The sequence below is a fragment of the Embiotoca jacksoni genome, unplaced genomic scaffold, assembly GCF_022577435.1.
Source record: "Embiotoca jacksoni isolate LCO1_2020_lvr unplaced genomic scaffold, fEmbJac1.0.p SCAF_22, whole genome shotgun sequence".
Classification (NCBI taxonomy): Eukaryota; Metazoa; Chordata; class Actinopteri; family Embiotocidae; genus Embiotoca; species Embiotoca jacksoni.
The window spans coordinates 2,187,034-2,198,353 of NW_027185363.1; the positions used below are offsets into that span (position 1 = coordinate 2,187,034).

At 41.5% G+C, this 11,320-nt stretch overlaps 1 protein-coding gene across 2 annotated transcripts in view; it reads right to left on the reverse strand.

Annotated features, from left to right (window-relative positions):
- Window positions 1–11,320, reverse strand: part of camsap2b (calmodulin regulated spectrin-associated protein family, member 2b) — a 35,573-nt gene extending 24,253 nt beyond the window's left edge. The window contains exons 1-2 of one of the 2 annotated variants that reach the window (XM_069157187.1): window positions 10,655–11,320; window positions 4,995–5,254 (exon numbers count right to left, since the gene is read on the reverse strand). In XM_069157187.1, coding sequence (XP_069013288.1) covers window positions 4,995–5,254; window positions 10,655–10,793 — 399 coding nt within the window. In that variant the 5' untranslated portion in view covers window positions 10,794–11,320. The remainder of the gene's footprint in view (window positions 1–4,994; window positions 5,255–10,654) is intronic. The other variant, XM_069157188.1, reaches the window with a different exon arrangement.

The following is an 11,320-nucleotide window of genomic DNA, read 5'->3' on the forward strand; positions in this document are numbered from 1 at the left end:
ATTTTGTTAAGAAGCTTGTGTAGGGGTGTGCATGTAAGTGTGTGTGTGCATGCAAGTAGCCTATGTGTGTGTGTGTGTGTGTGTGTGTTGAGGGCTCTAGGCGGCACATGAATTTAAGTGATGGTGACAAATCACTAGTGTCAATTTCTTTTTCATAAAGATTTTTGTAAATTAACATCTGCGTTTAAACATGTGAAAAAAAAAATCCTGGATGATGACCTTTGTATGTCTGTAGAGTGGAAGGTAAAGTTTCTTTCACTTGACAAGACTGCATGTTTTTGAGTTTTTCGAAGGAGTGGTATGAAAACAGTTATAGCAGGTGGAGGGGGATGAAAATGAACTAACCAAATGGCAAGTAGTCTGAACTGGAGAACAAAAAAATACATTTTAATATCAGAAGTTCACTGCAATAGTGATATAGTAAAACAGTTACAGCACATAACTTCTTGTAAACTATAACCTATTGGTTTGTGTACGGAAAAAAGAAATGAGATTAAAAATGCTAATGAGTGCGCTTTAGACGTGCTGGTAGGAACTGATACAGCTCTCTTGGTTATTCATAGTCCACAAAGTACTACCTGCAAAGTCAACATTCCTGTTAGATTACTTGAAGGGCAGATTTCTACTGTTGATCCTGTACTCATTGCAGTAAAAGATAATGTTAAAATACATTTCCAGAGTTTTAAAATCCTGTCTTTGAACAGTAAACCCGGTGCAGTGTTTTGACATTTGTTTGGTGTCAAAATTCCTGGATCTGGTGCTCACTGTACATTAAATTGTATTTCATTGTCTTACCATTACCTGAAGCAATATGCCCTCACTAACACAGCCACTCGATATCGTTTTAACGCAGGGCTGTTGTTCGTCTGATTATCAACGAACTCTGCAAAAAAGTGAATAACTTTTCCTCGAGCCTCACATTTAAAAAAAGGGAAACATAAGATTCAATCCCTGACCGCACTAGTTTTCTTAAAGTCCTCAGTTAAACGACAAATATGGTTTACATGTTAATAGTGTATGTAGATTTGTTGGTGTCACAGTTTCTATCTGTGACATTTATTTCCGAGATAACATGCGTGTGCCCGTGCATGTAAGCAGTGCAAATGTACACATGGGTGTGAGCACAAGAGATGGAGATGAAAAAGACAGACAGTATCCGGAGCCAGTGGAGCTTGCATATCTATAGAAAAAAAGACGGTACTGTTGACAGTACAGCACTGAGTTTAAAAGCCATGCGCTCTCAATTAAACCCTCACAAAGACCTTTTTGGTGTATGTGTGTGTGCGCGCGCCTGTGTGTGTGTGTGTGTGTGTGTGCGCGCGTGCATGTGTGTGCACAGAAGCAAGTCTAAACCACTCATGGTGACAGACACGCCTTATAAGGCTGTGGAAATGGCAGATACTGGACATAAAGAGCTGCAGTACACTCATACACTCTAACAGGGGCATCAGTATTCATTGCCACTAATGCTGTGTGTGTGTGTGTGTGTGTGTGTGTGTGTGTGTGTGTGTGTGTGTGTGTGTGTGTGTGTGTGTGTGTGTGTGTGTGTGTGTGTGTGCGTGCGTGCGCCCTTGATCAAAGGCATCTATAGGAAAGCCCAATACAGCTGAGCAAACACATAATCAAAAGTAGCCTCATTCTTCACAGACATCACAAGTGTCCATTCAGTGCAGGTACGTCCTTAAAAATGAACTACATCTGAGCAAGACAAGTGTTTTTATTGCACAACTTTGCACCTACATGTCTGCTTCCTTTGAGATGTTAATGTGTACAGACAGTTTGTGGTGCAATTGTCCACAATGTCCACGAAAGAATAATGACCTCTCCCTCCATCGGCCTCACATACATGCATTCCATAAAATCCTCCAAATCGTTCAGCGTTATTCAGCAGAGAGCATTTAGATGAAGATAAATGCCCCTCTGCAGACAAATTCAATTACAGCCTCAGCACCTTCTCTTGTCCGTCACTTTCTCGTCTGTGTTTTAACCCCCGGAGGGCAGTGGGAAGCGTGCCCGAGACACACAAAAAAGTCACAGAGGACCAGGAAAGTAAAGCTAGAAAAGGACCCACAGGTCTCGTGCACACCACAGTAGGTCTGATAGCTCTTTGGAGGTGTGTGTTCATGTGTGTGTTTGAAGAAGGGGTAATGGAAAGAAGAGGAGGGTGCGGGGCTCTCATTTGTGCACCAGACGTGCTTTGACTCCGAGACCCCACCCTCCACAGTGCTGCAGTAGTGCACATCACGTCTTTCTCCTTCCTGCTTCCTCCTTTCATTCCTCTCCTTCGACCCTCCCCACTCCCAGTGTGCGCCACTCTTCTCCTCCTCCTCCGTCATGGCACTTTTTTCCCCTCCTCCCTTCTTTCCAGATGGTCATATTAACAGCAGGCCTTTTCCACTTTTTCTCTGGCACACAAATGCCCTCACGACCGCCAAAAAGGCAATACCTCCTCCCTCTCCTCTCCTCTACATCGTTCCTCCCTGCCTTTCCACAGCTCTCCCCCCTCCCCCCTTCTCCTTTGTAGACTTTTACGTTCACCCTTTCCTCTCTTCTCTTGCTCTACTTTCCTGCTTCCCCCTGGATCTTGGCCAAATGGCAGCTCCTAAACTCCATCTCCCCCCTTTTCCCTCCCTTTCTCTCAATATCCATTCGCCCTCTGACAAACTGCCTCGCTCCTCCTTCTCCTCCTCCTCCCTCCTGACATGAGTTATTCCTCTGTAGCACAGTATTTGGAAAACCATGAGGTCATCATTTTCTCTGCAGATATACCATAACCACAAAATGAAAAGCCTCAACTTCTGTGTGACTGAAATTATACTGCTGAGTCCACAAATACACAGCTTTGCAGAGCCAGTCTGACGAATGCACAAGAGCACAGAGTAACAATACGGACTGACAGATTAACTAATAGCCCTGCCTGTATGTTACACAAATAAAGGTCAGTGTCTTAGAGAGTCGATGGGCTACAGGCTCCATTTGTCTACTCTGTCACTAAATCACCTCAGACATACAGCGAATCACTGAGAAAGAGATGTGTCGACGTACACTGGACGAGCACTTTAACAGCTGTGAAAAGACATGGGCTCATTTAGCGGGGCGTCACGTCGCCTTCATGACATCCCTAATCAATGAATAATGCAGTGGGTACAATCAAACATGAAGATAAACGTTGTCATTGACTTGTAACTTTAAGAGCAGGAGAGAAAGGCTAATAAAATACAGCTACGATCCGTGAGAGTTGATGAGTGGGCAGAGGCAGGTTTGATGAAATACGCTTAATGCATAAATATTCCGGAGATCAGAATTTTTTTTTTTTTATGTTCATTTAATCCACAAACAGGAGTTGAAAAGAGGAGAGGAAGACAAGACAGACTCACGGAAAGTGACTGTGAGATAGATGGAGGGAGGGGGGGGGGGGAATACACTGCAATGCAGACACCTTTTGGCGTCAGCAGAAGTGGCCGGTCTCCAGCCATGCGTGTGCTAGTTGTGTGTCTGTATCCGCGGCCACACACTCACCCTCTTTTAACGACTAAAAACCCCGTAAATTAACCACTTCTGCGCTCTTCTCAAGTCCAGTAAAAGATGACTATTATGTTCAGGTGTCGCAATAATTAGCCAGTTAATTAATTAGTCGATCGACCACAAATGGACGGCAATTATGATGCCCGCCTGAGTCGTTTATCGATCTAAAAATTCCCCAAATATGCTTGTTCAGCCTCTAAAATGTGAGGTTTCGGTGCTTGACTTTGTTTTATTTCACTGTAAACTGAACAGCTTTGACTTCTTGTAGGACAAAACACGCAAGAAGAAGATATTATTTAGGTGATGACACAACTTCTGATCAATTCAATTCAATTCAATTTTATTTATATAGTGCCAAATCACAACAGAGGTTATTTCACGGCACTTAACACATCAAAGTCCTTACAGCAGAACTTTATACTATTTTACAGAGAAACCCAACAATTCAACAATTCCCACATAAGCTAGGAGGGAAAAAAAACAACTCCTCTTTAAGGGAGAGTGATCAACATTTTTTTTTACCATTTTCTGACATTCTTTCAACTAAATCTAAAAATAATGATCAAAATATTTAATAAATGTAAGCGGCAGCCTCATAATGTTCTGGATGTAGTTTTGACAACATACTACTATATCTATAGTATCTCTTTGCGATGTGAACTAAGGCACGCTTGATCTTTGCTGTCTAATGACACAGAGGCTGAACAGTGAGTAATGGGTTGCCATAGGAAACCCGTCATTAGCGGTTGTTTTTAGAGGACAGTCTAACAGTAGGACTCATGGAGAAGAAGTCCGCACAAGCACACGCTCATATAACGTATTTCCCATTAAGTGAAGATGTTAGTGCTGAAACAATTAATCTAATTGCTTAATCAATGGAAATTGTTTGCCAACAATCTGGAGAATTGATTGAAGTCATTTATCAAGCAGAAGTGGTTCCAGCGTCTCAGACATGAGGACTTGTTGCTTTTCTCTGTTTTACATTTTGGGGTTTTGGAAAGTTATTTGGTTAAATGTAGTAACTAGAAGATGTGATCTGGGAAACATTGACAGCATTTGTTTCTTGTTCTGAACATTTTGTACATTATTAATGAAAATAATCTTTACTTGTAGCCATGTATTAAATACTTATGTATACTTACACAAGTGTGAGCACATTTATGAATGAGCAAATCGGCAGATTAAGATCTAAATCAACTCCTTACATTTGACACGTCATATCTCCATGGTTACTCCCATATGCTCTTTGTAAGTGTGAATATGTGCATTGAAGTGCAGGAGAAGGAACTGTATGCAGAAGTACAATTGAATAAATACTAAAGTTTAGATTTAAAATCCACACGTGCGCAAAAAAAACAACTAAATTAGACGAAACTCAGTTACTAAAATGTGAAAGCAGCAGATAAATTCTGATGTTTTGAACCCACTTCAATACAATTAGGCTCTCTGTCAGGTGTGTCTCCACTCACCATGTGTATGGGCGTGCTGGTCAGGTCTCTCTCCGTGACCAGTCTGTCCATGTCGGTGACGTACAGGCCTTTTTGTGCCAGGGCCTGAATGACGGCGTTGTGTCCCAGTAAAGGTTTGACAGCATCGCTGCGGAGGATCAGGCTTCCTGCCCGGCAGTAGAGCTCTGCAGACTGAAGCAGGCAGGCGACCGGAGGCTTCAGGTGCTCCTGGTTGTACTGGTCCCTGTAGAAAGGCTCAGCTAGCTCCTCTGGTACTGCATCTGAGGGCAGAGAAACACACAGGAAATGTTTTAGGGCTAGTTTTGACCAGCATGCATCTTATTGAGTGGAGGAAGACCTCATGTTCTCCAGCGTCATCACTGCTGAGAAAACATTGGCAGAGAAGTAAACAGTAAATTCATGTAAGCAATAAAATAGCTGTGCTTTCTATATATTACTGTCTTTGTTGTTGTTGCTATGTTTCCCTACACTGAAGCGCAGAGCTTGACTACAACCAGATCAAAGCCTGTTGCACTGCAAAACGTTCAGAAAATCTTCACCAGAAAATCTATTTCAGGAAAACATGTGTGGTGCATTAAATTAAGAGGGGAACGAGTTAGTGGCAAAAAAGTTCCTGACAGAGTAGCGATATGGCCTTCAAATAATGTCAACATATTTCAGTGTATTTCTCCGATATTGATATTGTTGACAATATGACCAAATACAAAAAAAATATTTTTGTATTTAATTCAAGAACATATTATTGCAACCAGATGTATTGTAGTTTGATAGGTCAGTTTGCCTTCAAATATTCAGTCAAAATTTTAAAAACTATCTCTGTTCTTTAGTTGTAAACAACAGCAATAAGTCAGTGAGATTCAAATTCTGAACCACATAGAGCTGCTGTCAGCCATGCTTGTTGTTATGGAGGTTATGCACATAACGCACGTCACACCACTACGTATCATCAAGCTACATCATAGCTAGACAAAACGAAACATTACATAAAGAAGGCAGAATGGTATATTATGTATTATTAAATTATCACAATATGATTTATTTTTGATCATTTTAAAAATTTCCATTTTCGTGAACTATATACAGTATGACACAAGTCACAGTTTAAGTTTTACCTTTACTATTGATTTTATTGACTATTATCTGACTGTGGACTCACATGAGACAGACTATCTTGTGAGCACAAAGCCAATGTGTGTGTGTGTGTGTGTGTGTGTGTGTGTGTGTGTGTGTGTGTGTGTGTGTGTGTGTGTGTGTGTGTGTGTGTGTGTGTGTGTGTGTTGCGCACCAAGTGTACTTTAGCCTGTGCGTGTGTTGGTGGAAGTGTTTGTTACAAAGCAAGGGTACCTTCTAATCCTGTTACCTCATCCAGTAAATCTGATTGAGAGAAAATAGCTGAACAGAAACACGCACACACACACACACACACACACACACACACACACACACACACACACACACACACACACACACACACACACACATTTCATGTTTATGTCACTTCAGAGGACATTAGATTGACTTACATTACTTCCCTGGACCTTAATCTAAACCTAACCTCACATGAACCTTAAAGCAAGTCTTCACCCTGAAATTTAATGGTGGAGACTGGCTGTTCGTCCCCACAATGTGGCTGTGTAAACAGATGTATGTCCCCACAACACACACACACACACACACACACACACACACACACAGACAGCTACACTACACTGGACTCATTTTTCTTTGTGTCTTACTGTCTTTTTTTTTAATGGTACTATGTTGTTGTTGGTCACGACCTGTTGTGACTCAAATCTAAACCAGTCTTTAATCTATTGTTGAGTGATATACAGTACATACTGTGCACTTCTATCCCAGGGGCGTCACTTTCAGACGAGACCTTTGTGTAGGAATGTGCATGTGTGTGCGCTGACACACTTTCATCAGCCTGTGTGCTGCAGTATGAGTGCTTGTATTCCTAGTGTGTAGGGTCATTTCCTCTCTGCCTGCCTGTGAATCACACTTTAGGAAAACACGAAACGCTAAAGGAATCCTTCTTAAAGGTGCAGCGCTCTTCAAAATACAAACACTGTAGTAGCATCAAGCTCAACTAAACTGTTTGATAAATCAAATATGTAACGTTCAGTACAAAAAGAACCAATCCATTGAGCTTATGATCAAACCTCTGCAGTTTTCCAGTGGCTGTGGTTAGCGCAGTGTCCTCATACCCCGACAGTGGGTGATGAAAATAGATATTTAAAGCAACAGGCAGATGTTAAGCCACTTTATAATAAGCCCTCCCGCATACACACATTCACAACTTTTAAATGGATCCAACTTCTATTACAGTGTCTCTAAAGCTGATTAGTGGAGTTGTGCTCACGTGATTCACTCTTTGAGCACAATGTCATGATACATATGTTTGAAATGTTTAGTTATACTACAAACACTCTTTGAAGAACAGTCACAAAGACCAGGCTTTCTTTTCAGCTGATGGTAGTTTGAATGGACACTGTAAAGATGACCTTTACACTTAAAGGTTAATAAAATAATTTCAAAAGCAGCAACAGAGAGCACGCTTTTGTAGAGTTCATGAAAATCTGCCTCGTCAAGTAAAAACCCCTCCCCTTTGTGTTGGCCATCAAAGAGGAAACAGACAGGAAGTAGCTGCCACAGGAAGTCCAGGCGCGGAGAAGGCTGCTCCCCTGCAGACCCCTGGGATCACAGCTCAGCATACATAACCTGATGGTCAGCAGAGCTTATCTCTGCTGGTTTACTGCTCTTTGTTAAAAAAAAAAAAAACTTTAAAAAAAAACTTAAAAAAAAAACCAACTAACTAATTTGGTTAATCATGTAGTTTGCCAATTTAAAATGATTTCTACAGAAATTAAATTACTACTTAATTAGCTTTGGCCCGCTGGTTCATTCTTCATGTAAATAGAGCTGATCTGTGTACTCATACAGATCGAGATGAAACACTTTAAACCTGCCATCACAGATTTCACAAGCTGTGAACACAGCAAAAACAGCTGCCATTTAAAAATCTAGCAGACATGGAGCACCATTAACATTCATTTGGATTTGTGTTTCAGGCCACCCGGTGAATGTAAAGCCACCATTTATTCTTCCTTCTAGCTCTGTCTTTGGTCTCCACCAGCTCCTATATGTTTTTTTTTGTTGCTGAATGCTCCACTATGTTAACCCATCACTTATTACATCTGTCTGCTGTTTACTGATGAGCAGAAAGTGCAGTTGGTTTTTACAACTTTTCCACTGACACACCGCTTGTTCTACTCCGAGTGGTGAAATGCAACCAAAACAGTAAAGAAGTGGGCTGGACGTTTTTGATGTGATGTTCTCAGTGATACTGACAGAGTTGATGAACCTTCGGTCTACGTCTTTAAAAAGCACATAAGTTGGTAGCACTCCCTATTCCGCTTGTTTTGAAATGTTCTCTTTTACTGTACACTACTCTTTCCTCATTGTTCTCACTATAAATCAATCTGTCTTGTTTTAAAAAGTTCTATACAAATAAAGTAAACTGCAGTATATCGTAGCACAAACACGTGCATATGCAAATCCTTTCTTCTGAAGTTTCAGCACAAACTTTGAGCTGATGGGAAAGTTGCTCCATCTGAGCATCACCAGATTCAAACCATACTGTAGCTTATCACTACTATCTAGGCCAAACAGGACTCTGAGGACTGGTTATGAATTGGGTCACAGTTCTCGGCGGTGCTGGGAGTTGAAACTGTGTCACCGGAGGAACGAGGGGAAAAAAAAATAAGGCGGCGGCAGTATGCTAACGGCCGCAGGTCTGGTAAAGCTGAGCCTGGCTCTTTCACATGTTGCTATATTGCGTGTCTCTCCACCATTTGATGCTCTCTGAGGTTGAAGAAAGAGGCGTGTGCGGCTCTGTTCGGTCCACACTGTTCGATCAATGGCTGTGATTCAGAGGTCTGTCTTTTCATCTCTTTCTAGGTTTGTCTGTCTGTGCGGTGGCCACTCAGAGATGTAATGAACTGTACATGGCGGCGCAGCTGTTAAAAGCTTTCATTAGGATCTGGAGTAAACCTCTAGGCTCAGAGAAGACTGGAATTACTCAATCTTTATGAGGTCAGGCTGCCAGAGATGCTCCCAGCGCACACAGAGACAGACCGAAGCTGAGGGGCACACATGTAGTCACATATAAAGAAAGATTTCTGACACACATCCATATGAAAACATCATCATCACTTTGAGAAAAAGTAAACATTAAAATCGACTGCCTGCAAGATGCTATACAGCTGTTACTGTAGACAGTACTCAGACAGAATAACTTCAGTGGTGCTGAATTGATTTGCAATTAAGCAATTAGCTGATGAACAGAACTATTTCTCCCGAAAAATACCAAAAACGTGTTGCTTCTTTTCTTTGTCTCTTGTGATGAACTGGACATTTTTGAGATTTTGGATAAAATTTGTAATTTTAAGAAGCCGCTTTGGGCTTTTTAACATGTGATGGGCATTATTAATTTTTCCATAACATTTCATAGACCAAGAAGATTTATCAGGAAATCCTTTATATCGTGTTTTTAGCTTCTCCATTGTGCAGATATCCTTAGTCATCATTTGTCTCATAAGACAGAAAACTGAATATTTTGGGGCTTTTATAACAAAGAAAGTATATTTAAGACGTCACCTCGGGCTTTAAGCAAGTGTATTCAACATTTTGACAGCACATTGTATAACAGTTAGATTGCCTGAAGTAGAGTTTATCTCAGAAGCTATCAGACTTGTGAGTAGCCACAGCAGAAGAGATCTGAGTTTATCTTGTATATAGATTGTTAAATGCACTTTTTGACATGAGCTACCTTTGTGTTGCTGGACACTGACGACAACTACTGGCCATTTTCTTTCATCCTTGTGTACTTGAAATCTTTTCTTTGACTATATTTTGTAGTTTTAGATATTTCCATGTGTGTGAATGAATGTTTGTGTACACTCCCTGGCTTCAAATTTCCCCTCGAGAGAGAGAAATAAAGTACTGTGACTTGACTTTTCAGACATTTTACAGACAAAACTTTCTGTTAACATGCTGACAGACTCATGTTAGTTACAGTCCTAAACTTATGTTACGAGCCAGAAGTCCTTACGTCTGTTGATTAAACAAAGGTGGACAGTAAAGATCTGTAGTCAGAGTTATATAATGTTCGGCCTGACTTCTGCTGTGGAGAATTAGTAGCTGCAGGTAAGCAAAAGGTTAAACCAATAACCCTGACTCATTTAATGATTTGACCTATGACCTCTAGGTAGAGGGTCTGACCTGAAAAACAACTTAAGAAGAGACATGAACCCATTAAGCCTTGAATACTTTACATTATTGATATTTATGGATAATTAAGACGTATGCCAGTCTCTTTTTAGTTATCGATTTTTAATATGTTTTTCTATTTACTACAGAATGGGGGAAATAATAAGATAATACAGTTTCTTTTTTATAATAGCTGTGGATGACTATAGAGTTTAATTGGATTTGTCTGTCACAGTGAGTGTCTGATTAGCTACCGGATGCTGTTTCCCATTTGCAGACCCTCTGGTCAAACACAACAGCGGGCCACATTATTACACGTTTGATAATTACCGTAAGAGTGTTTTCCACTCGTCTAATTCAGCATTAAACGCTGAGGAGGCGCCACCTACCCGAGCCGAAAGCCTTGGCCACCAGCCACGTCAGGCTGCAGGATATCTTGGCCCTGGTAAAGTCGTAGTGATCGAAGCTCTTGATGGCAGGGACGATGAAGGTCCGTCTCATCCCGCTGTCATCTGCTGCATCTCCCATCGTTTCTCCGTCTGGATCCCGCTGCACCGCCGCCGGAGGATCAGTCAGCCGGAGGAGTTCCTCCTGAATGCGGATGACATCCCGTCCAGAGGAATTCACTGCAGCAAAAAAAAATTCCCCTTCTAGAAAATTTAAAAAAAAAAAAAAAAAAAAAAAAAATGCTTGCCTGACGGTGGCCTGATGTTTCCACAGAGCACGAAAAAGGCGGATACCAAAGGGAGCCCCTCGGTTACATGAGCACCATCCCCAGTTTTATGTCCTTATGTTTCAGTAATAGCCTCAAACCCCAAAAGCGCAGTTTAGTGGCAGGAGCTCTGAAGATTTCCTCCGTTCTCTGACATGATTCTCCTCAGGTTGCCCGACATTACGGGGCAGCTGTGCGGCGCGGGAGGGAAGCTACAGTCCAGCACCAGAGGACACGGATACACCAGACAGGCTGTTTGTGTCCATGTTGTTCTTGTTCTTTTCTAACTGTTCTCCTCCCTCCCTCTATCTCCGCCGTGTCTCCTCTGCGCTTTTCCTGCCGC